This window comes from Corvus brachyrhynchos, unplaced genomic scaffold (genome assembly GCF_000691975.1).
Source record: "Corvus brachyrhynchos isolate BGI_N302 unplaced genomic scaffold, ASM69197v1 scaffold191, whole genome shotgun sequence".
Classification (NCBI taxonomy): Eukaryota; Metazoa; Chordata; class Aves; order Passeriformes; family Corvidae; genus Corvus; species Corvus brachyrhynchos.
This window is the reverse complement of record NW_008236487.1, coordinates 2,982,985-3,009,348: the sequence shown is the minus strand read 5'-3', so window position 1 is coordinate 3,009,348 and position 26,364 is coordinate 2,982,985. Positions and strand designations below refer to the sequence as shown.

At 41.3% G+C, this 26,364-nt stretch overlaps 2 protein-coding genes across 4 annotated transcripts in view; one reads left to right on the top strand and one right to left on the bottom strand.

Moving 5' to 3' along the window:
* The window catches only part of EPS8 (epidermal growth factor receptor pathway substrate 8), a 128,267-nt gene extending 110,259 nt beyond the window's left edge, over positions 1 to 18,008 (top strand). For all 3 annotated transcript variants that reach the window (XM_017726275.1, XM_017726274.1, XM_008644013.2), the window contains 5 exons: positions 823 to 966; positions 8,815 to 9,052; positions 12,551 to 12,731; positions 13,162 to 13,291; positions 16,565 to 18,008. In XM_017726275.1, the coding sequence (XP_017581764.1) occupies positions 823 to 966; positions 8,815 to 9,052; positions 12,551 to 12,731; positions 13,162 to 13,291; positions 16,565 to 16,678 (807 nt within the window). In that variant the 3' untranslated portion in view covers positions 16,679 to 18,008. The remainder of the gene's footprint in view (positions 1 to 822; positions 967 to 8,814; positions 9,053 to 12,550; positions 12,732 to 13,161; positions 13,292 to 16,564) is intronic.
* A 4,569-nt stretch (positions 18,009 to 22,577) lies between these two features.
* The window catches only part of PTPRO (protein tyrosine phosphatase, receptor type O), a 62,079-nt gene continuing 58,292 nt past the window's right edge, over positions 22,578 to 26,364 (bottom strand). The window contains exons 25-26 of the mRNA XM_017726273.1: positions 25,011 to 25,131; positions 22,578 to 23,992 (exon numbers count right to left, since the gene is read on the bottom strand). Of these exons, the coding sequence (XP_017581762.1) occupies positions 25,027 to 25,131 (105 nt within the window). The 3' untranslated portion in view covers positions 22,578 to 23,992; positions 25,011 to 25,026. The remainder of the gene's footprint in view (positions 23,993 to 25,010; positions 25,132 to 26,364) is intronic.

Below are 26,364 nucleotides of genomic sequence, written 5' to 3'. Positions count from 1 at the left end.
GAGGGTACCTTTCCTGTGGACGGTGTGGCTTCCCTTAATGTTTGCTTCGATGTGTTTGACTTGTCTGCCTTAGTATGGAAAGTTCAGTTAATTTGTTTTGCATCAGTTTTGCTGACTTAGGAAGGGTGCTGTAGAGATCCGTGCTAAAAATACATTTCTGTGCTCCTTCCATCTTCTCTAGTGTTGCTTTTAAACATTAAGAGGTGTTTAAATAACTATCTGTGTACACACAGGGTATAGTGGAGGGCTGTTCTTTCCGAGAGGATTTGGCATCATAAAAGTGAGATGCATTTGGAAGGGAGGGAGCAACAAAGAGAGAAAATGCAGAGTATGAGATTGTGGGGCAGGTAGTCGGACTTCTGACTGCTCCCAGCCATCCTGCTCCTGTTCCCTGTTTACTAAGAAGTGCCATATCTCCAAATTTGTGCTCTCCCAGAGCAATGCCTTTACTTGGCTTATTAGTAATAATTTCTTCCTTTTGCCAACAGCATATGGGTTGTAGAGATGGCGGCAAGTACTTGATTTTCGCTCCACTTGGTTTTCATCCAGCACGTGCCTGAGTTGACTGAAGTTCATTAGACACATATTTTTCCTTGAGAGCCCCATTTTGAAAAGTGTGGTAGAACCATGTAGAATTAATGATGGTGAGAATCAGGGGAGGTACAGGGGTTTCTCAGGGACACTTTCTTTCTCTGTGTGAGATCTGTTGGCAGACGCAGGACCTGGCAAAGTCGTGGTTTTGTTTTGAAATGATGCACAGGCTGAGTACTGGCAGGAGGAAAGTCAGAAAAAAAATGTAATTAATTTACCAAATTATTTCAGATTCTCGATGACAGAAAGCAGTGGTGGAAGGTTCAGAACAAAAGTGGCAGCACAGGCTTTGTGCCAAACAACATTTTGGACCCTCTGAGGAATGCAGAAGGCGGTCAGGGATGGCCGGAGCCTGCCTATACCCGCACCATCCAGGTACTGCCCATCCTGGGAGCAAAACCTCCCTTGGAAGTGTCAGTGTGTGCATGTGGAGGAGGAGGAGAGTCACAGCAAGGCTCAAATAGCTGCGTGCTCCACTGATATGTCACAATTAATTTACATTTCTTGTAGAGGCTGAAGGTGATGTCTGTATTTCACAGAGTCTAACTTCAGAACATAGTTGAGAGATACAGCAAAATGTTTTACCTCAGGTTTTTTTACCTGCTTATTTGCTTAGAGGTGGTAATTTCAGTCCTAATGGATGTGTATGCATTTATTTTAATTGCAAATATCCTTTGTGAATTGATAGCTGTTGATGCCAAAGAAGGAGTTTGAATTATTTAAGGTAGGGTCATCTTTGTTTTTCCTAGAAGAGTGAACTCCAGCTTTTCTTTTTATTTTCTGTCTTTGTGTGTCTCTCTCCCAGTCTTGAATTTATTTAATTATTGTAATTTTAGAGTCATAAAAAGGAGGCATATTTGCTTTTGAATTCACAAAGCAGGTATTTTTCAATTACTGTGTCTGTGCATCAATAGCACTCTATTATCCTGACCTAATTTTAATTTTCTTTCATGTAGTGCTGTGGAATTAATATATTTTTTTGTTGTTGTTATTTCTTTTCTATGTTGAACAGAATTAGAGGGTAAATTACTTTAAAAAAAATTCTTACATCAGCGCAGTTATCCACCCAAGTAAGGATATACAGGATAAAGTTGTAGTGTGTATTTTTAGACAAAATTTAAGGGGGTCAGAGGCTGCTAAAAGAAGAAGTTATATTTCCTAAGACCTCTTTCTTTCCTTTTTTTTTTCTAATGATCTTGAAAGCTTAGGCAAACAAGTTTGGATTAAGCAGAAATTCCACGCCTGCCTCTGAATGAGACTTTTAAACCAAACTTCTGGTGAAACTTGAAGTTTAATAATTTAATCTAGTCTAGTATTAATTCTTTGTGTCTGCACCTTCCAGCTGATGACTGAAAACCAAGAAATACCACAATGTTTTGCAAAATAATGCAGTAGACCTGACTTGATCTTGGTGGGCTTGAAGCAGACCATTTCTGAGCTTTCCTGTCCCAAATTGTTTGCCTGTAACATACTGGCTCATTGTGCACTGATTGTGGGTTTGCCTGTCTGTGAAGTGAAGCATGCATCTCGAGTGCTTTTCCTGATTTAAAGATCTGGCTTGTTTTTTTCCTTCCTGTGCATGTCATTTTGTGTGTTTGGAATTTGCCACCACGTCCTGAGCAGGCTGAGTAGAGTTTTGAGCAGAGGTTCTCACACTCTTCTTTTATAACACATTGCAGGGTTTGAAATTCTCTGTTTGAAATAATGACAGGACATGGCATTGAATAAAATAATAATTTCCACAAAGCATTCTCCATGGACCTGTGAAAATTAGGGGTCAGGGAACAACGTTTAAGATAAGTTTGTTACTTTGCCCTCTGGCAGGTTATTCTACCGCTTGATCATACTGAAATCTGAGCTTGAAATATTGTGAAATTATTTATGAATGTAATGAATTGCACAGGATAAATTAAGTCTTTACCAAGACAGTTCAGTGGTGATTTTCATAATTTTAGCACTTCTGAACATGCTCGTTTGTCTGTTTTCCTGTGATGGACACATGGTTCATCTGGGAAGTGTTTGCATAGCTCCATTTGTTTTCACAACGGCCCTATGAGACTTTGCTGCCATTTCAGAGAGAAAGGAGGCCTTGAAGGGATGAAAGCCGTGCCCAAAGTCAGACAGGAGAACTTGTGGGTAGAGCAGGAAATCCGAGTGGTTCCTATCAGTGCCTTTGCCAGACCCTGAACAGGAGCAGGCTCAGTGCTTGGTGCTGTGCAGCTTTTGCTGCTCTCCTAAGTTGCCTTAGTGTGTTTCAAAGTGGCCTGTCTGCTGTGGCCACCTGCAGATAAGTGTTACGTGCAAGGGTAGTGGCTTCTTTCACAGACTAATAACCTCCAGTGCACTGCTCACCAAAGGGTGTTTATAGATTATTTGGAAGGATCAAGATTTCCATTGAAAGAGAGGATTTTTTTCACTTGATTATGCTACAGACACCCCTTCTCTGAGAGATGGATACCTCATTATCACAATTATTCTTAGAGCTGCAAAGTTTATTTTGCTCTCACTCTGTTCCCCTGCCTAGTGACCTCTAAGGCCACACATTACTTTAAATCCTGATTTTTCGCTCAGTTGCTTTCAGGATCCAGGTCCCAGATACTCACTTGAAAGCACTGAGGTGATACTTGCAGAACATTGCCAGCAATACCCCAGTTTTTTAATTATCTTTGTGAGTCAGAGGCTGTAACATTGTTTGAGTTCTGGTCAGTTGAATTAGTTCCAGGAAACAGTATTTTTGCTTGTTTTGGTACTTTTGTATTTTTAGGAGAGCATTTTGCTGAATTCTTCTATTTTCTACTAATGTTAATTATTGTTTATCAGAGTCTTCTGGGGTGTTGGTCATTTAATCTGGTTTTTTTATTGTGAGCCAGCATTGGTATTTAACCATCCTATTATATATGAACATAAAGAGTTTCCCAAGCACTCTGATTTCTTAATTTGTAAAAGTATTGCTGGTGAACCTATAAAACAATTCATCGTAGTATTTCCTATTTTATGTGCATTTTATCAACTTTTTATTAATGCTCTTGAAAGTGAAATTTGAAGAACATAATTAGGATGGAATTGTGTATCTTGGTGGGCATGTTAATTAATCGGCTGACACCCTTTGTGAAGTGAGACAGTTATATTATCAGTGATGTGTATGAAATCCTTAGGCAGGGAGTAAATGTTTAATAAGATCCAGTCCTGCAGTCTCATTTTAAAAAAACATGACTGTCCACAGGAGTGTGAGAGTGTGTGTACAAAGCAAGTCTGTGGCAGAGAAACACCAAGACAAAAAGTCTGTGCCTCAACTGGGATGAGCGTCCTTTGCCTGTCTTGGTGATATGCTGTCAGAACCTTTCTTTCCAGTCTCTCTGTTTATCAGCTCTCTCCAAACACCTCTGTGGGCAGTTGTTTCCCCTCAAGCACAGCTTCTGTGCTCCAAGCCAGTGTCGTGGTGTCACACTCAGCTTTTGCCTGCTGGTGCCCTTCCTGCAGATCATGAAGTGTTGGATAATGAAGAGATGCAGATGCCAGGTGTTCATGTGGCCATAGCCAAAGAGATGTCATCATTTTTGACCAAGGGCCAGCATCTCTCTTATCTTATTTCACATCAAATTTTCACATGACCAAGATTTTTTGAGGGCTTAAAAAAAATCCAAAAAGTTGTTTCCTGTCCAGTTCAGCATTGATCCAATCTCAAATTATGGGATGCCACTTATTACACAAAAATGTACCAAGTAGTTGAAAAAGGATTTGATTAGTGATAGGGCTTAAAAGTCCCCAGTCTGACCATATTTTCTTTTTTTCTTTCTTTTTTTTTTTTAATGGGGACTAATCCTAGCTAATAACAATTTGAATAAGTAAATTCTGCCTAAGTTTCCTGTAAATTCAGTAAAACCACAAATGTATTCCCCACAAAGAACTGTTTAGGTGGTTTTTAATGGGATTTTAATAGCCAGCTGTTTGCATAATAGCTGAGCCCACCAAAGTAAACTCTGGCAAAAGACCCTTTTGAAAGAAATTTTCTCTTCCAGTCTTGGGTTCCTCACTGGCCCTTTTGGTTGAAGACAAGTGGTTGGTTCTCTCTTGTCCCTTGAAATGAGTCTCAGGAAAAGATCCAGACCACAGTGCTGTTGACAAAACGGAGGCTGAATGCTCTGCAGCCCTCTTGGTGGACTCGTGTCACTGTGCAAACAGGAGTGTGGCACTGAAATGTTCAGAAGGAGGGTAAATGGAAAGCTCTGTGTCTGTGTTAACTTAATGAGAGCATTTCCCAGCACTGACATTGGTTTTGGTTGTTTCCAATGCCTCTTTAATGTTGTCTGTTTTCCCCATAGTTTGAATATGTATATTCCCTTTTCTTAATGCTAAAATAGATTTGAAAATATATTGTTCCCACTCTTTTACCCTGATCAAGAATTAGGGTTGATACCATGAGCATTTTTACTCAAAGTTATTATTTTGCTTCCATTAAAAATAGATTGAATCATACTGAATCTTGTTTTTTTAACCAGATGCAGCCTGTAGTGTGTTGAAAACAGCTTTGGGATTTAATTTTTTTCCTGTACAAACAAAGATCTTCTGGCAAGAAATAAGAAAACAAAATTTAGTCCCAGTAAGCTTTTGTGATATATCCAGATTTCTAATGTGTGTATCATCACCATTCCAAATAATTTAGAGCATTTGTTCCAATTTACGTGAATTGAGGAGTGCAAGTTCATTCTTAAAAGAAATAAAAATATGAGGAAGAAGGAAAAATAAACCCCAGGGTTGTTCACTGTTGTTCTTGCTGTGAAGAAATCAGTGAGTAGCTAGTCAGATTGTCCAGGGAGGGGATTGTGCCCCACCTGCAGAGCTGCCTCCAGCTCTGGGGCCTAGAGCAGGAAGGACACAGAGCTGCTGGAGAGAGCCCAGAGGAGGCACCAGGATGATTGGAGGGATGAAACATCTCTCCTGTGAGGAAAGGCTGAGAGCTGGGATTATTCAGCCTGGAGAAAACTCTGGGGAGACTTTCCAAAGGCCTGTCAGTAAATGGGGCCAGCAAGAGATCTGGAGAGGGACTTTTACAAGGGCATGGAGTGATACAACAGGGGGTGATGGCTTTAATCTTCAAAAGGACAGGTTTAGATGGGATATTACGAAAAAATTCTTCACCATGAGGGTGGTGAGGCCCTGGCACAGGTTGCCCAGAGAACCTTTGGATGCCCCATCCCTGGAAGTGTTCAAGGACAGATTGGATGGGTGTTTGAGCAACCTGGTGTGGTGGAAGGTGTCCCTGCTCATGTCAGGGGTGTTGGAATTAGATGGAACCTTGAGGTGCCTCCCAACCCAAACCATCCTACGAGTACATGTCTGAGAGCAGCTACCTTTATCTCATTTGCTGAGCTAGCCAGCATTTCTTGAGCTAGAACAAACAAACACTTTTTAAATGCCTGCTGTGACTTGACTCTTACTGTTCTACAGTTGCAAGTGTTCTTTACATTCACCTGATGATCTTCAATCCATTGGCAGTCTTTTCCTTGGGTTTTGATTTCTATTAAAACTATTTTCTTAAGTTCCTGTCTGGGTAGGTGCTTTGGAAAGAGCTGGTTGCTTATATGGTATCACATGAGTATGTTTTTTAGCCAGCACTGTTCCCTATTCAAAATAAGAATATCAGAATAACTCACTGTTAGTTTTCTAGTGAGTAAGAAGAGGTAATTACTAAGACTGAATGTTCCTTTAGTTTAAATTGCTAATGTGTATGAAATTTCAGGAGTGATGTGTGAGACAGTTACTTTTTACCTTTCTAACAATACTATTCGATGTGATTTGCTCCATTTTCCTCACAGCAATTACTGGGAGAGCTTTCAGAGGTAACTGAATTACTCTTCTGATATTGAGTCTCAAAAATCCCTCTTTTGGGCTATGTAGTCACCAAATTCCATAGTGCATGCTTGGTTCTTTTTGTAGCAATGAATAGAAGTGATGGGATGAAAGTGGGCATGTCCTCAGAAGATCTGGAATTAAAAAAGAAGTGTTAAAAAAAGAAATTTTAAATGGGATTCAAATATATAATTGGCTTTTGGGCACTGTTCAGCAATATGCAAAGTGTATTTTAATGTGGTTGCATTTGTAAATTTAGAATTTGAGTGATGCTTCCAGATTAATTTTTGTTTTCACTGCAGCAGGTTGTTTTGATGAGGCTTATGATTGCAGTACATCATGTTTTTGCAGCTCCTCCAGTAACATCCATGGAGAGTTACACATAGTTTTTAGCTATGACTTTTTCTGGATTATGATTGTGGCAACGTGCAGTGGATGCCTTGGTTTGTAATGGATCCTCTCTGTCATAAAAAAGTGCTACTTTTTCCTTGTGTTTTTTTTTAAGAAGGTCAAAACACACATGAAGAAGGTATGTTGTGGGGATGACAGTCTAGTAATCGAAATCTGTGAACAAGACAAGAAGATGTGAATATCATTGGAATGTTTTAGTAGCTGTGAAATTTTTTAATTCACTGACAAGATTTTGAGTCTATCATAGTACATCTATATATAATAAATTATGGTATGTTTGCAATACACCTAGTAGGGCACTCTCTTTCCCCCAAAGGGCAAATTTCACAAATATATTTATTCTGCTTGTTCACTTTCATGTTATGCATTTCACTTTTCTTGTCATATGACAGTTAAAAAAGCATTTATTGTCTTAACACTGAAGCAGTAAAATACAGAAAAGTCAACCATGGTTATTTTTTTTAATCTCCCCACATTGCACAAAGCAGTTGAGATGGATGCCTTTGAGCAACTAAATGCTGAGATAAAAGAAAAATGAACAAACAAAACCATTTAATGGGAAATGTTCTGCAGGGATGTGCATTTGATTTAGTAACTGACTATTATGGTTTAAGTGAAAAATCATCCAAGGGAAGTAAGGCTCATTTTCTCAGGCTTAATTGTTTGGCTGGAGAAGCCGATGGGATGAATATTCTGCTGGTGTAAATCAGCATTGCTGTAACAGTTTACACTCACTACTAAATTCCTTGTCCATTGGCTGGACTTCACTGAGCTGGGGATTCCTGTGCAAGGGCAGTTGCTGACATTTAATGAAGGTTTGATTGTTGCCAGGGCAGTGATCTGCTGCTCAAATTCTAACATGTGGCTCCTACAAATATTTCCCTACTTGATCCTCCGTAAACCCTCTGCCTCCAAGGAAATAGGGAAAGGTATTGCAGGAAGGAGCAATGAATCTGGGGAATGTGTTCATCTCTCTTCATCCCAAAGTAAGCAGACTTCTCATAACTACGAAATGAGGCATCCCTATTGAGCAAACAAACTTTAATATTGAACATTCAAGCTGTGTTGGTCCAAAACTGTGGAGAGGGAACATTGTTAAACAGTGAGATACAGAGTTTGAACTGCTTGAAAGAAAGGGGTAGCACAGGTTGCTTGTGGATTTGTCTGTCTTTATGATTGCTTTGGCAAAATACAGGTGTTCTTCCTGTACCTGGTGCCATTCTAAAGACAAGGAAATTACTTTCCAAAATTGTTCTTGAGACACCTGCTAGATAGTTATTAGCAGCAAGATAACTTACACGTTGTTAGAACATTGCATGAAGTGGGGGAGAAAGAAATAACAGCCCTCATCCAAGAATTGTGAGATTTGGGGCTTGTTTTTAAATCAGATTATTGCCTTGAGGTGGCTTGTAGTGATCATGTCAATAGATGAAAAGGCACAGATGAATGGAAAGGAGGAGCAGGAACCTCTTAAATGCTGTCTGCAGTTCAAGAAATAATGCATTATCCTAACCTCAGTGGCATTTATAAGTTAAAACATTAGCTGAGTTTAGATGTGGCTGGATATGTTCATTTTTCACAGGGTTTTTTTTCCATAACATCTCTAAAATACACATTTTTACACTGATAAAGTTCAACAAGTCAAAAATTTTAAAAGCTGTTACAAAAGTGCCAGTTAGTAGAAGTTTGGGATTTTAAAACAATCTCATTTATGGAATTCATCTGCTTGAAAGAAAGAAATGGGTTTCAGATGATTCCATTGCTGATGAGTCTCGTGTCTGGCAGAGAAGGAAATAGATGCCGAACACTGATGCCAGATCAAGTTTTGGCAAGCTTTGGAACTACATCTGGCAAGTAAGATGCTTCTGTGGAGTAAGTGACACCATTTGGTGCAAAGTCTGGGTTTGCCTGACGTCTTGCCCAAATGTTGCTGTCTGACTGAGCCTCTCTGCATCCTTCCAGAAACAAAGGACGGACTATGGACCGAAACAGCCCGATCCGGTTCCTGCTACGCCCTCGCCGCCTCCCACACCTGCTCCTGTCCCCGTGGCTGTCCCCCTGCCTCCCAGTGCCCCAGCACCCATCCCAGTCCCCGTGCCCAAGGCGCCAGCAGCTGTCAGCCGCCAAAGCAGCACCTCCAGCGACAGCGGCGGCAGCGTCGCCCGGGACACCCAACGGCAGAAGCAAATTCCTGTGGATCGTAAGTGTGCCCTAAGAAGCAAGACACAAAGCTTTGCTGCCTTTCCCCTCTGTGTTTTGCTTCGTTCTGAGGTCCCTTGAAGTTGTGTTTCAGATAAATCTTCATGAAAAGTTTAGTTTTAACCTTACGTTTAAAATACAGGTTTGCTACGGATGCGTGTTCTGACCCCCGCTGTAATTACTGTAATGCTACTTAGGGAAAAACACATCACACTTGTCCCAGCCCAAATCCTGTCCTTTTGTGAATGTCTGGGATCTCCAGTCAGTGGTTTTCAGCACTGGAAATGCCCATGCTGATATGCTGGTGAATGCACATTTTCCACCTGAACTGACTGCCGCATTATAACCTAAATTGCTTTTAAAATCAGTTATGTTGCTTTTGCACTTCAATTCACGATCACCCGTATTTCTAGGTCATTTGCACCATTCTGAAACATGCTATCAGGGCTTCAAGAACACTTACAAATCTGGCTGATGCACAGGAACCACGCTGTAATAGTTTTGGAGACTTACCTTACAGTCAGGGCCCCCTGGCTTGGTCAAAGCAGCAGCAGCTGGCAGGCCATGGAGCAGGCTTTGGTGTCCTTGTCCCAGCAGGACACAGGAATGTACTCCATGCCTCTATAGCTGGAAAAACTTGGTAATGTGCTTCCAACAGCGTGTGGCTGTCTTGAGAAGTTCTGATTAAGGCCACCTTGTAAATACGCCAGTTGAGGCATGCTGAGGCTGCTGCTCTGTATTGACTGAAAAGCAGGCAGGGTTAGAAGAGCTTGTTTAGTCAGTAATTTCTGTCCTAACTGCACTCTAAACAATGTGATTGCTCAGCTTAGAAATAACTGAAACACACAGGCAAGCATTTGCTATAGCTTTTAAAGGAATAGCTGTAAAAATAATGAGCTTTTTGTAGTTCAAGAGTTGACAGCTTTTCGTATCCTCTGCCTCACTGCTTTACTAGAAAATCCTGCCTCCACCTAAGGTCAGAAGGTGACATTGAGCATAGTCCTTTCTGGGGAAGGGCTTCTTTGTGCCCTGTCCCCAGAGGACGGGAAGTGTGCCTGTGTGGATAATCCTGTTGGGTGGAGTCTGTGTTGACATTGCCTGGTGGAGGACAAGCTTTTGCCTAAGCTCTGAACTCAGGAGGACTCTGGGAACTTCTCAGTAAATTCACCTAATGGACTCTCTGGCTGGAAATTATAAATGGGGAACAGCCTGGTTGGAGGAACAGGCTTGACTGCTGCTTCCCAAAGAAAGAGTTTGTTACCTAAATAAAATCAGAAAAATAAACAGCTACAAAGGATGTGGAAAGTGAGGGTGAGTTTCCCACACACACGCATGCACCAAAATGATAATTTTATTTCTGTGTAAGGACTTTGCTGTAGCCTGGCTGTGTCCTTGAATCCACAATGGCCTTTTCTATCCATTCTAGATGGAAAGTGAGAAGACCATCCTGGCTTTAGGTACCCAGTGTGAGGTGTGAAGAGTTGCTGTAGACTGAGTGGTTACAAGGCATCTCCCAGCCTACACTGAGGCCCTGGGTCACTCACAGGAGCTCCTGTTCCCTCCTGGAGCTCCCACTCAAGCCCAGTTAATGGGCTTCAGGCAAAAACCCTCACAGAATAGCTGCCTCTGCAAAGGTGATGGGAAACCTGCTGGCCAAGTACCCACCTGAACCCTGCAGAGAGCACTGCAGAACCTGCTCCATGCCCAGGGCATCCTGTTTATTTCTGATAACACATCTAACAGCAGGAAGAATCTCTTATCTAACAGCTAAATATTTGTCTCTTGATACAGTCTTGGTCTAGATTAAGCATAAGTCTTTCAAAATCTGTGTAAATAGAAGGAAGATAGCAATGTTCTGTCTCTCTTCCTGCTTGGGAGAAGAGCGGGTGCAAGCTTTGATAACATTGCCTGAAGGCTTTCCTCGTATAACCCCTGTCAGCTTTGCACAAAGCACTGAGCTCGTGTCACTGGGCTTCTGATTCACACTCAGGGTGGGGGGAGAGGGGAAAGCCCTGCACAATAGGGCCTGAATGCCTCAAATATTATAGTAGAGGTATTTTTTCCACTTTCAACCTGAGGCTATCTTGTAAAAGAAAAAAGGAAATGGTTAAACCAAAGTGTTTTCTTCTTTTTGCCGTGGTGATTAAAGAAATAATCCTAGAGGCCTATGTAAAGCTTGTTTTTATTTGTTTAACTGGCCAGAGATATTGATCCCTGGAGAGGTTTTGAGAGAATATAAAAGGAAAGTAGAGAATGCAAAACTGTTTCCATCTTACAGGTTTTTTTCTTAGTGGAGTTGTTTTCGTCTGTTCCTATCAGTGTAATGGGAGAAAAGGAATAGGTTTTGCTATCTGAGTGCATTGAGAGGGTGGTGTAGTTACTTTTTGGGTATCAAAGTGAGAAGGTTGGATAAAGATCACTAAAAATACCTTGGCAAGGAAATCCTGAGAATTTTTGAGATAATTTGAGTTGTTTGTCAGAGGATTTTTATAGTTGTTCTTTCCAATGTTACGGCACAGAGAGTTCAACTGTGCAAAATCAGTATCTTCTCTGAGCCCAAAAGGTTACTTACACCCTTTTGAATTCTACCTATTTTTGTGAAGTTCTCCATAGAAATTTTTATAGTCATTTTAAACAATTCTCACTGCCATTGATCTTGTTGAAATGACCAAAAAGCATTTCAGTTTGTTGCCTGCTAATGAACAGCAACTGAACTAAATGTTTCAGACAAATGGGTTCTGGGGGATAATGAATTCTTACAGTTTTGTTTAAAATGAATAAATAAATAAACAAGTCTTGCCCAATTCTTGAGTAGTCCCTGATGAGAGCAGCTACCCTTTTTTTTTTTTTATTCCTTTTTTAATGCAAAGTGTGACAATGTTTCAGCTAAGCAGCCACTCCAGGCTTGGAGTGAATTCAAATTTCTCAAAATCCTGTCAAAAATGCGATTGCTACAATAGCTCATGAGATGTAAGTTGATATGTGTCAGCAGCTGTGAAATTTTTTTGCCTACATTGATTTGCACTAAAAAGTTGAACTTTCAATTAAAAATCTGTTTGTGGAAAGTACTACCTTCCCACAGTGTGAGCAAAGCTTCCTCATATTTTTCTTGTTCTCTTTTTTAAACCCTCAATTCTATTTTAAAAAAGGCAGACAATGATAACTGAATAATCCTCCATTCCCATTTTATTCTACAGCTTGGGTGCTGTCACACTGATCTATGCCTGTCTGTGACATCCAGCTCATCTCTCCTTTCTGGGTCTTAGTTGAATTTCGTTTGGGGATTTTTTGTTAGTTTATTTTTGTTTTGTTTTGCAAAGAGAGGATTGGGAATATTGAAATATTCCCTGGGGGAAAAGGAGAACAATAATTCAATCAGCTCTAGTGAGTGAATCTTTAAAGAAAAAAGTTTATGATTTAAAGTAGCATGTAAGGAATGACTTGGCTTTGATAAATCAACCTTGAGAATGACTCCTGTGGGATCTCTCTCTCTCTCTAGGCAGGAAATCCCAGATGGAGGAGGTGCAGGATGAACTTGTTCACCGGCTCACCATCGGCCGGAGCGCTGCCCAGAGGAAATTCCACGTGCCACGGCCAAACATCCCGGTAGTGAACATCACTTACGACTCCTCTCCTGAGGATGTGAAAGCCTGGTTGCAGTCCAAAGGATTCAACCCTGTGTAAGTTTGAGGGAAAATGTAGGAAAACTTCTTTAAATTGTTTTCCTGTCTGGAAGAAGGATGCGGTCTGACCGCTTTTTAAAATCAAGCAGCATCCTGTAAATCAAGAGATGTCAGCTGCACTCTTGGAAAAAACAATTTGTTTTTACATACACATACAGATATGTGTATAAGTGTACCCAATACATATATAAAAATATATGTCAGTGTGGTTATAGCTGTACAGAAGTGTGTGTGCATATACGTATTTTAGGGTCTACCAAAACGTGGTGCTTAGATACTCAGTTGACTTCAGCAGTCCTGCTTCATAAAGTTTGTTCTTAATTTAGTAGCCCTACCTGAGGCAATGTGGGATGAAGACAACCTATTTCTCTCCCTTGGCCAGTGTGGTTTTGCTGATTTCCTGTTTGTTCCCTTGGTGTGTCCCCAGGACTGTGAACAGCCTTGGTGTGCTGACGGGGGCTCAGCTTTTCTCCCTCAATAAAGAGGAACTGAGGACTGTTTGCCCAGAAGGCTCGAGAGTCTACAGCCAAATTACGGTACAGAAATCTGCCTTGGAGGTATGGACAACTTTTCTTACTCACCCAGTCTGGGTCACCAATTTTGAACCTGTGGAATTAGATAACTCTTTCTGTGAGGCAGGTGGTTTTCCCTCAGTTCCCATCACGTTGATAAACGTTATTTGTATCTGAGTTATTTGGTATTAATTCACTGGAACAGCATTCATCAAAACACCAGGCGAGATCTCTCCCCACTTCTAAAGGGGCCCAAAAAGCATTAGAAATAGCACTCAAGTTTAAGACATTTTGTGCTGTAATCAGACTGCAAGAAAACAAAATCAGCCAAAAAGAGCTTTGGGGAAAACAATAAGGGAGTAAAAATGCCCCTTTTCTTGCTTCATGCTTTGCCTGGTACTTGGACAAACAAGTACTCCCAATAATTTTGGTGGTGATAAGTGAGTTTTGCTGTGTCTTTGTAGAGGAGATTTGATTTTTTAGGCATGAGAAATTGGTAGGGTGAGCCCACTGCTGTTGGCCTTTCAGGTCAAACACTGGGGCACCTGCTCTGAAGGGAAAACACACTGGGCACTGTGCTAGCAGAGTTTCTGAGCCAAGGATAAAGTATCTTGTCTCTGTATTTATTGCTCTGCAGCAGTTTGCTTTAATTACAGAAGTGTTGTTTCTTAAACACCTTAAGCTTGTATCCAGAGCTGTGCTAGGGACAATTCTTGCCAAGCTTAAACCAGTAGAATTGGAGATGCACCTACTTTTTTTTTTTTTTAACTTGCTGCGGCAAGTGGAGAAATGATCTAGAGGTGAGATTAACCCAACTGAGAAGTTATATTCTCCACATCCTATTTAGAAGAAAATCTTGAAGAGGTTTAAAATACTTTTCTATCTTCTTGTTAAGCTGAGACTGTCTCACTTAAATGGTTTTAAGCATTACCTACCAGGCATATTTTTGAAGACAGGTTTATGAAGATGCATATTTTACACTTTACCTGATCAGTGTGGATCAGAGAGCATCATTTTCTAACACTGTCAAAATCGCTTTATTCCCTTATTCAAGCCCTATTTTCCTGTTAGAGGAAGGGAGAAATATTTCCCCTTTACTCTTAGGAATATAAGTCACTACAGTCCAGAGCAATCCATCATTTCCTAGCGAAGATACATTTGTATTCTTCAACTTTTTTGCATGTCAGCTATCTTATTTCAGTGTACTGAGATGGAAGCAGCTTTGCAGTGGGAGTTGGTTAGAAAAGCAGAGATGCACTGGATGGGAGGGGTCTTTTCCCTACTGTGCTCTTACTCTGCTTGCCCCAGTTAGGTCTCGCTCTGCAGGAAACTGTAAAGTCCCAGCTTAATCTTAACCAGAGTGAATTAACACAGCACTTAGAGTCTTAACAAGGTCGTGGGTTTTTTGTTGGGGAAAAGGTAATTGAAATATTTATTTCTGCCTTGGTTATTTGAGGTTGAACTTCAGAATTTATGCAATTCCTGATGGCTTTAGCCTGTTGTTTGCTGATTTATATCATCAAAGGAAGTTGCATTGTCCTTTCTCTCCCTATAATAATACAATGCTGTTGAGCACTTCAGGCTCTGCAGAAGATAAGACAAAATATCCTGAACACCTTTCTCCAGAAGGGACCACTTGAGGCTCACATTCTAAACCTCTTTCTGCTCCATCAGTAGGAAGTAGGCACACATTGCTTTAAAAGTGAAAATGGTTTCTGTCTAATACATGTATCAAGTTGCCTGGAAGAACAGCTTATTCTCTTTGACACCTTGGAGAAAGGAAAGACCCAGGCACAGAAGTGGGATTGACTGATGGAATTGCTGTTGCCTCATCATAATAAGCTGTGTAAATCACTCTGGCCAAGGTCTGTTCCAAGGATCATGTTCCTAAGAACTCTGCTCTCCCTCCCCTCTGAGTAGGATGTGCCTGGTGCACTGTGCCACATGTGTGCTGCAGTTGGTTTAGTGGGGCAGCATTTCAAGCTCATCAGTCATGTTGTCACTGATGTTATCAGGAAGGCAAATTCTTTCAGCTTGGGCTGCTCAGTTATTCTCAGACAAATATTTCTACATGACCTCTCATAAAGCACGTTGTTGGGTGTCTGCCGATGGTTTTTTATGCGTGACTCCACTAATGGGTGCTGCACTTGTTCTGTATCTGAAACCAAGAGGGCAAGGACAAGATGAATTAAGACAAATAAAGCTGTTCCCCTCACTTTCAGAGAGTCACTTCTAGGCCCCCTGCTTTGCCCCTCCACTCTGGGAGAAGAGAGCAATGGTGTTTTAAGTAGGAGGAGCACTGTAGTTAATTCAGAAAATTTCTCACTCCTTGTGGCATCCGGTACTGCATTGTAATGGATATAATGGGATAAATCTATATTAAATTTTCTGAAATTGATAGGACACATTTTCAGAGTCCAGAATCAACTGCAGGATTTTCCCCTTAACAGTCCTGAATTTTGTTTTAGACATTTGAAAACCAGTTTCTGCTTCCTTATTCAGAGGCTATTTTGGAAGCTGATTTTGAAGTTTTGAAGGTCATGTCATGGTCAAATAGTACAGGAGCAGATATGGCTCTTGGTTTATAATCCCCTAGTTTTACTTACAAGTCAAGCACACTTTGGGAAGTTCTGCTCTGGTGGATAGGTGTCCTGGCCTTGCTAATAATTTTATTGATGTTGTCAAAGCAATGTTTGCTGTTGTCAGCAGACCTGGTTTTCACTCTCAAAAGGTGAAATAAAGCCTTGTTCTCACAATACTTCCTTGTTGCTAATATTGTAATACGGTTCAATTCCTACTACTGTGCTCTGAGTTTGAAACCTGTCTCTGAGCAGCACATGCCTGATGGTGAATTGTGTAGATGTGAGAACCTGAGACAGAATCCTCACTTAGGCCTTGCCTATGCAATCCCATGTGCATGCGTGAGCTTTGTGTTTACATAAATCTAAAACCACCAAGGATTTATTTTCAGGTTTTTTATTTCTAAGTATTATTGCCCTGATTTTTAAGTGTGGAATCCTAACAAACTCGCTGAGCTTTAACCCTGCTTTTACTGAAGCCATATTTCACCCCCTTAATATCCAACACTTCCAGGGCCTCATGTGAGAATTAAAGATGCTCAGCAGTGCTGAAAGGCAAGCTCATGCTTTTAATAGTCTGCAGGTTTTTTCTGGTCTGTATTTAAGGATGGTGTAAATACTTTCCTACTGGAGCTTCAAGGTGAGTTTGTTTGTTCAAACAACTGTCTTAACAAAATCCTGGCAGAGGAGTTTCAGTACCTGTCAAAGCCACAAGTAAACTCCTCTTTTTTGTTTATAGGCGAACAGTGGTAGTTCAGAACTGCAAGAAATTATGAGAAGACGGCAAGAAAAAATCAGTGCAGCTGCCACAGATTCAGGTGTGGAGTCCTTTGATGAAGGAAGCAGCCACTAAGTGTGTTTCCCCTTTTCTTTAATCCCATTGTCCATAGCATTAAACCATCCAGCTTTGCTTTAGGGAGCAGTGAAGGGGAATGTCTTATTGTATTGTAAACGTAAACTAGCCAACATAAAGAAAATTTACAGTAGTCTCCACAGAAGTACCTGCTGCTGGCTTCTCATCATGAAAAATGAACAGGTAAGAAACACGGTGGAGCTTCCTGACAGGTGAAAATACTGGTCCATGATTCATTTACACCCAAAGATGAGTCTTGGCTTTATGGAATTAGCATGACAGATAAATTGGGGCACATCTTTGTTGGTGATTCATCTGAGGGAAGCTGAGCCAGCAATAAAAAAGCATTTGAACCCTTCAGTAATAATATTCTGAATCCCATCTCTTGCTGTAGTGTGCATTTATGTCTTTTTGGCTCAGTCTTTCTTGTCAGGCATTTGGCTCCAGGATGTTTACTTAAGTTGTCGACTCCAGGAAATGTAGAGGAAATGTTTAGGGAATGAAGAGCAGCCCAGCATAGACTGAATCTTTCTTGCATCACTCCCAAGATGTTTTATTACTAATGATGCTGTTTATAGCAAAGTAATACTCTGTACATTGATTTTATCCATATTTCACCTGTGATGAACTATAATATTGCACAAGGAGGAGTAACTAGAAAATAGTAACACAGCCCAGCTCAAAGAGGTGATGAGATCTGCTGTAGCCATGCAACAACTCACAGTACATTTTTTTTTAATAAAATTGCATTTTTTTGTCTGTAACTTAACCCATGAAAAGGAACAGTGTATAATCTAGACTTCTCTGTGTGTTGATCCCAGATACCAGTTTTTCCTTATGTAAAAAGCCTTTGTAATTTCCTTTATAAATGTAATCTTTTGGAAAAGTGGAGGCAAAACAGGGGGAAAAAGAAAAGAGAAACATCCCTTCCAGAAAATGTTATTTTTGAAGATGCAATGATTTTTGTCACAAAATGTTGTTTCACATGGTCATGTGATTTTATATATAATATATGTATTATATATAATATATAATATCACTTAATTTAGACAAATTTAATCATCTAGTTTGATTAAGTTTCATAGTGCCTTTTTCACATGAATCAGCTTAAAGTCTGCAATAAACAGTATTTCTTGTCTGTTAAATTGTTGTATCTTTGTGGCTACGAAGACAGTATTGAAGTAAGAAAGCAATCTTGATTTTTGCCATTAGTTTGCTTTTCCTCTGCATACAAGGGAAAAAAAAAATCTATTCATTTTTCACAAATGAAAAACTAAAATCTTAATAAAGGTGTTAGTGCCATTTATTGTAAATGTCCTTACAAATATTACTTCTGTGTGGCTGGTTGTGTGTCCATGTATGTTTTTACACTTTATATATATCCTTTATGCCTGTCTGCATAAACATGGCCTTATTCAGAAATGGGTCAAGAAGTAAGAAATCCCATTCCGTGTAAGCACACAGGAGGAGGAAACTTTTTAAAAGGTCTTTGAAACTCCTATTCAAAACTTAAGAGTCACTGTCTTTTCTCATGGGAAAGATGTCTGGTTCCGTAAAAAGCACTGTGGTGGTAACCTGCCACCTCTAGTCCCCTGATAATTACCAGAACAGGAAGCCAATATTCATCCTCTCCACTGGCTTATTCCAGCATTCAGCATTTGGTTTGCTTTTGCCCAGAAAGAGGCAACAGCTCTGGGACTTCCCAGACTTTGTGAAGTTTGGCACTGGGAGGTGTTGGAGGGAGAACCTGTGCTTCACCTCTGAGAGAAAAGAGGGGGCTTCACAGCTGCTGGGGTTTTTTGACGCTGGGTTTCTATGTAGCTGTTGCTTAGAAAGTGCCAGACAAGTCTGAACGTGATCAGTGTGCTCAGAGGCATCTTGGGAGCCACTTGGAGGGGGAGAAGAGGAAACCCCTTCCACACACTGAAGGGATGAGCAGAATCATCTTGGGGGGTGGTTGGTGTCTTTTTTTTTTCCCCCCCACAGTTTCTAAATTAACTACTAATGACTTAACAACCAAGCACTCCTTGAGTTGTATTTACCCTTTAAACTTGGCTGAACTAACCATTATGATTTCTGTGGTACAGTCTGTGAAATCTGAATGGTGTTGAGGCCAAGTATTTCCCTTTTTTCTGGAATTTCCTTGGTGGTTTAAAGCACTGCAGGGAGCTTCACCCCTATTGCTGTGCAGTTTTTGAATTTTCATTTTGTTGGCAGTTGTAAGAAATCACAAGGACATCTCGTTTGGAGTTCCTCAAATGAAAATAAAATGTTTTCTTCAAAATATTCCGTGGTTTAAACGAAAACAGTAGTAAAATGCAGTGTTTCATTCAAAATGTTTTCTCTAGGATTTGAGCAGTGAGGCTTATTTTTTTAATACTAATATTTTAGAAGGATGTGATATGTCTTTGAGAAGGAAACAAAGCCGTTTTTTAAATGCCAAAATCAGTGCCTTATTAGGTATTTGGTAACAGAGGGAGTAATTTACTATTTTGCTGCCATCAATCTGCCTTTTTAACTGGGTGGTGGGGAGAGAGTTTTAGCAGCCCGTGTTCGCTCAGCAGTTCTATGCTTTCAAAGCACAAACCTCCTAACATCAGCAAGGTGCTTCTTCCCACTTCAGGCTGCTTGTTCCCTTGGGACACCATGGGGAGAGCAAACCACTGTGAAACCTCTCATTTAATTCAGGAGGAACACTTCTAACCAATGTCGATGGGTGGAGCAGTTTACTTACTACCTAGCCATTCAAATGTTAAACAGGGCTTTGCTCAAACTGTGATCTGTGAGATTTTACACCTACTTTTATTGCTCCAAAGCATTGAACTGTATAAAACGTGGTGGTTTGTTGTTTGTTTTCTGTTTTGAGTGGGGTTGGGAAATAAGTGCGTGTATCCATGAGTGATGTGTGCAGAGATAAATGGTTGATAAAGCAGTAGATATATCATATCCAAAATGTATAGTCTGAAATGTGCAGAGCTCTCAGTGTTAGTGAACTTCTCTTGAAGTGCTTTGCTGGACAGCAGCATCAGTATTTTGATAATTTAAGGAAACAAACAAAAGAACCCATGAATAACTGTAAGATGGGAATTATTTCTAATTATGGAACCCGTAAGTTACAGAACTTTTATTTTAATGTGGGAATGAAGGAATTTTGATATTTCAGGCATAGACAGAAGCAAGCTACAGCTTGAATACCAGACCCTGTTCAAGCAGGGATCACCACTGATTTTCCTGGGCTGCATTTCAAGCATAAAGGAAACATGATTATGAATGGGAACTCAACTTTCTGGCCAAACTACCCTTTCATAGGAGCCCAGTTTTTTCTCAACAGTCAAGTTGAGACTGGTGTCTAAACCAGCCCTGTTTAAGGATTGGTTCTGATGCATGAAGAGTATTTGAGGGAATACTTTTGTGCTCAGTCTCCCACCTCTGCATAAAAGCACCAACATTATATACAAGAAGTGCAAATGAGAGGGAATCTGTATTGGGTTCTGTGTTTAAATATTTCAGACTTTAATTTCTACTGCAGCTATGTCAACTTTTTGCTAATAAGTGCCTTTGGCTTGCCTTTATCTTTTTTTTCAGTTTCTCTGAGTTGCTTAGGTTGCAACTTTGGCCTCTAACTACTTCCTCAGTATTCAGACCAAAATGAGTTTCAGGATATGAGACTGTGCTTCTACTCCTTGGTAATATTTGCAGATTAAAAGAGGAGATGAATAAAAATAGGGAGCCTTCCTACAAGATTCCTAGCCCCCACTGGTGCCCACCACAGCAGCAGCAAAGCTCAACCCACCTGCTCCCATCCATGTCAAGAGCATTGACAACATAATCCTCTCACAAGAAGTGGCTGAAATAACAGCTTTTGCCTGCCTCAATGAAATTACAGTTTTCACACAAGCCATTAAAAAAGTTGGAAGTGGGAGGAGGTGGTGGAGGGAGGGAAGGGCCATGTCAGAGCGTAAGATGATGATGTTGATTATTTGACAGGGGAAATTTGTCTTATTTAGGTATAGGGGAAAAAAAACATTAAACTGAAATAAAGTACAGGTAAGGCTTCCTGACCTGTTCTTAATCTTTCGGTGAGGTTTGAAGGAAACAGTTCTGAAGACCCAAGGATATCAGGGCTGACTGCAACAGGATACGCTTGAGATTCAACACTTTCACACACGCCTCTAACAATTTCTCACCCTCCTAACTTAAGTACTTCAGTTTACTTATTTTCTGCTTCCATGGCAGCATGCACAGCATGAGACAAGGAGAAAACCTGTGCTGGTTTCAGTTAATGGTCACTCACTGCACAGGGCTGCTTTCACAGACATCTGGGTCAGTAGATGCTGGGAAGAGCAGCAGATCAATACAGAGCATCAGTAGTGTCAGCAGAGCTATGGACATGAAGCCCATAATTCAAAAAATCTATTACTGAACCTGAATCTTCAGACAGCTTTACTGCTGTGATGACGTGAGAGTTTTATTTTGACAGATGCTGGAAACAATATTAACATGAAGCATGAGTCCAGAAACGTTGTTTTGGCTTTACTTTGAAGGTGCATGACAAGGTGAGGCCAAAAGTTATGTCATGTCAATTCAGGCTAAAAGGCTCTGCATGACTCTTCCAGACTCATTTACTGCTTTACTCATGTTTTGAATGCTGGGTGAGGTGGTTTCCACTGCCATCCCGACATGCCCACGTACACAGTTTTGCATACTGTGTGGGGCAGGAAAAGGTATTATATTCTGATGGAGTTTTCATTGTAATTGACTTTGTGATTAAGAAGCTGTTAAAGGAAAAACACGCACCTGCTACTGTGCAAATGGAATCATTTTTGACATGCATTCAAAAACTGTCCAGTACGTTCAGGCTGCTCAGGCAGTGTCCTTTGCAACAATGTGATTTTGGCATCTCTGCAGCAATCTTGTACCCTGGCACGTTCAGCCAAGCTTCTGTTACAGCCAGCTCACACTGTGACATTTTGTGAGCACACATGAATGATGTAGAAGTAACCTGCTTACTCTGGTCTGTGATACAGAATAAATGTAGACTCGATGGGCAATGGCCAGCAGGAGGGAGGAGAAAGTAGATGAGAAAGAACATTTGTGGGTTGGTTTTTTTTTTCCCCACCAGTTCTCTATAGTGGGGTATGAACCTATTTTCTGAGTAAACATGTAATGAATCTCTAAAACACAGCTTTTTTAAAAAGCATGGCAGCAAGGTCTAAATGGTCGAGTGCTCTTTTATAATTCTATTTTCTCTTGAGTTTAGGCCAGACAGCTCTTTGCTGTTCCTACTGGAATGGCAGGCCCTCCAGCTGAGGCACACCAGGGAAATGAGGGAGAAATGTGCACCACTGAAGCCTTTTTTGTTACCAGCTGGCTCCCTGAAACAGGGTGCTCTGCCCTTCTGCATCCATCTTGTACCTGGAGAAACAGCATCCCTGCTCTAGGACTGGGAGTAGTGGAAACAGTGGAAGTAGTATTAGATGCATGGAAACAGAAGGGAGGGGAAATGCATATCATACCCATTTAGTGATCAGAGGTGGGGTCCTGTTTCTTTAGCTGCCCTCACAAGGACCTGTTTTACTGGGGAATTATGTTAAGTCTATGCAGTTTTGCACAATAGACATGGGACAGTCTGAAGGAAGTTTTCCACTGTAAACAATACCATGATGAAGTAATTAATCAATAAGTATACACCTATTTACTTGCCAATGGAATAACTTTGGAAGGAAGAAGAAAAAGGAATTATCAGCTGAAGGAGATTGATTATCAGGCTCCTGGAAGCAGCTGAGCTACTGACCTACACCCTGGCACCCTGCCAGGTGACAGCAGACCCCGGGTGAGTGAAATAAAAAGCGTATGCAGGTGTGTTTTGCTGTTCTGCTGACAGTGACTTCTCCACAGGTAAGCAATCCAGTGTGTTTACTTTCAGTTCAAGTCTGTTTTGCTTACATTGAGTACCATTGCTGCTAACTTCCAATGAGGTGACACAAAGCAACAGGTTACAAAAATGCCATCAAACATCCATTCTGACAGCATCCATGTCACAATACACAATGATGTACCGGAATTATACAAAGACCAAAAAAAAAAAAAAAAAATTTATATATAGCTAATTATTTTGACTAGAACTGAAACGGACAGCAAAAAAGAAAGGAGCCCCCCGCCCTGCCCCCAAAGGCCCTGCAGGAATCCATACTGACACTTTGGCAGCTTCGTAGCAACAAACTGATAACCAGCCCTTCACATGCCAAAACCTTGCATCATAACATTGTAAATTCCTGGTTCAGGAAAAATAGTTACATCTATTAAAGCACTTTTTGTTTTTTTTGTTTTTTTTTCTTTCCACCCCTCCAACCTGAACCAGCTTCACGTTTTTACACAGGGTTAATAATTACTAAAAATAATAAATGAGTGAGGGGTATAGGCACCATAGACTGCTCAGAGAGTTAAATGCTATAGTATGTATGCTAAGACATCCCAGCTTGAAACTCAGTTGCCCTGTGATTAGATTCATCTAGAACAAGAGCCTGATCAGTGGCATTACTGAAAAAGGTTGGCAAGAAGAGCAATCCCTCTGCTTAATTAGTGGCAGCCCCAGTGAAGAACCAAACCCACCCCTTCTCTCAGTGTCAGCTGCCTACTCCAGCTTCGGGCTTCACAGCTTGCATTTCTGCTCGTCAGTCCGTTCCTCGGGTCTTGTGCTCCCCCCAGGCCCCACGTACATCAGTGCTGTAAGGAAACAGTCAAATCCATGTACCCAGCAACCCCCCCGCCCTCCCAGCCCCTGTTCACAATCTCCAGATTTCTTCATGTATGTTCATGCCTCGCTATTCACTAATGAGGTATTATTAGATACTAACAATGCCTGCTCTCCTAGGGACGTTAGCACAGACCAGTGACACATGAAGAAAGCTCTTCAGTCAACCATTAAAAAAATATTGCACTTACTTTAACCTTAAGCCCAACCTGCACAGAAGAAAACAAATTATGAAAGAAATTAACCAAAAAGTACCAAACAAAACCCCAACACTCTGGAGCAATCTATCTTATGCACACATAGTGTCTTTTCCTTCATGTTGTTTAGTTGAATTTGGTCCAGTATTTAAAAAAAATGTCCAGAAATTAAACAGTTCAAAAGACACCGCAGGCTCGTTAAGGCTTTGTCTCCCCAGTGCTTCAGAAAGGTAAAAGTTTCTTTCCCTCATTGTCCATCTACTGCAAAGCAGTGGTCTCTTGTGGCACAACACCTGCCCGTTCAAACCATCAACAGAAAAAAAATCAGAAGCAAGGGAAGATGGGTGTGCTTCATGGTCTCACCTGCAACCAAGCAAACAGAACGCTTCAGGAAGAAGAAAAGCAAATAAATACAATTCTAAGCATTTCTTTTACTGACCCTCCCCACAGAGGCTGGGACTGCATCAGTACCAGCAGCTGGGTGCTGGGACTCAGATTAGACAGTGAACTACCCAAACATTAGGGACAGGGAGGCAAACTGGGGTTCCTTTACAGGCAGGGGGATGATGCACACAGAGGTTAATGAAGGCCCACGTGCAACACCACAGACACACAGCAGAAAGGCTGGAGGTGCTGCCCTCAGCCCAGCTCTCCACCAGCTGCCAGAGAAGCAGTTTGTGTCGAAGTCTGCAGCTTCCTGCTCCACCCAAAAGCGAGTATTAAGGTTATGGCTGGGTTATTGCTGCCACCTAATGAACCAAGGCTTAGTAGCTTTAAGAGCAGTGACATAGGTCCTCACAGCTTGTCCCCACCACCAAATCTCATGGTCACAGCCACTTGTTTTTCTCAGGCATGGGGCCTCAGTGGGAAGGCAAGGCCGACCCTTCACTTATGCTACTGGTGGTACCAGTTTGAGAGCCTGCTGCTTCCCTGGTTCTATGATTTTAGATTTATGCAAGAATTTCCCACTGTTTTATAACAGACCTGTTTGGTTACCAACTCATCCTCCAGCAGAGCATCCCCAAGCCTCTGCTGGCCTTGGTAACCAGGCAAAATTGTTTTTTGAAAATGACTGAAGATGCTGAAGTTGTCCCTCCCTTTCAGCTTTGCAAGGGATGTTAGGACAACTGGCAGGGAATGGTGAGATGGCTCATGAGAATTCTGGTGTCTCTGTTTCTTTAAACATGAGTGAGCCCATATATCTCACAGTGCCATGGAAAGGGTAATGGATTATTTACTATGAGAGGCTAGATGGATTTTCCCTTAACTCTCCATGTGAACATGAAAGAGGAGTAAGGAAAGCCCCAGACTGCCAGCAAAGCTCCTGGAATGGAGGTGTGAGGCTGTGGACATGGCACAGGGCCAGGCTTGCCTGACTTACCACCTGTGACTCTGAACTAGGACTTGCTGACGTTCTCATATATGACATCACTGATGCAGAACTGCTGCTTCTTCTTTTGCCACATCAGCTGCACGCACTGGTGAATAAAAATGTACTGTTCCTAGGAGAAAAGACCAAATAAGTGGGCATTTTTTGCACCTCAGAAAGCATGACAAAAACCCAAGCAGTGAAACAGTTTGATGGTTCACAGTAACAGCCTGCACAGCTCCATGTCTCCCACCTCAGCCCCTCACAATGCACAGTGAGTTATTAGCTCCCAATAGAATAGTCCACAGTTGTTACAGACAGCAGCTCAGGAAGCATGAAATCCACCTGGCACCATAATCACTTATTAATAACCTGAATGATGACAGAAGAGTTGAATCTGAGGTAAAGTGGATCTACTTTACATTGCCTAAAAAGGAAGGAACTCCAGGAAAGATATCTGAATGCTTTATGTGCAACAAATTACACCCATGCCACATATGCACCTGAAATATTTTAATGAGGTTCGTGTTCCTAAGTGTTTGACCTCTTTACCAATTAAAAGAAAACCCCTGATTTTGTTCACAGAGTAGTTATCAACCTCTGTGCAAGTGACACCGTGAGCTGGGTCAATCACATGCATCTCTGCATTTCTGGACAGGCTTTTTTGCCACGAGACCGTGGCTGTCTTTCACTTTGGTTATGGACTGACTTTTCTGAGCATTATCATCATACAGATTGACCACCGTAATCCAATTTAGAATAACCTTAGTTGATGACTTTTCAATTTCAAAGAGAGAGAAGGCAATCCCTGATGAATCCTGACACCAACTTTTATGTGCACAAGGCACAGGAGCCAAGTGAATTTCAACCAAAGCGACTGTCCCCAAACCCAAGTCTGCATTTCACCCCTGTCCCCAGTGGCCTGCTGATGCCAGGAGATACCAGTATGAGTTTGAGTCATGATTCACACCACAGAAATGTCTGGATTTCCTCACACCCGCTGATTTGGAGAGACTGGTTTCAATTCAGGGTATTTCCCACGCTAACCCCCTTTTTGGGCCTGTGCCGTTTGTTTTTTTGAAACTGCTCCTTGAGACATTGCCAAGTTTCCAGCATACAAGGCAACGTGGACTCAGGTGAGCTGTCAGTGGTTCCAGATTTTGTAAGGAAAAACATTTTGGTGGCCTCTGTGAGTGAGTGTCAGTGTCACTTAGTGACCTCTGAGGCCCGTGGCAGCAAGAGCTCAGTAACCGCCCTTGACATCAGCCCCAGCCAGGCAATGAGGTCCTACATGAAAAAAATGAAATAAAAATAAAAAAACCAACCACCACCCTACAAAAACCCACATCACCTCTGGAGTGGTAAC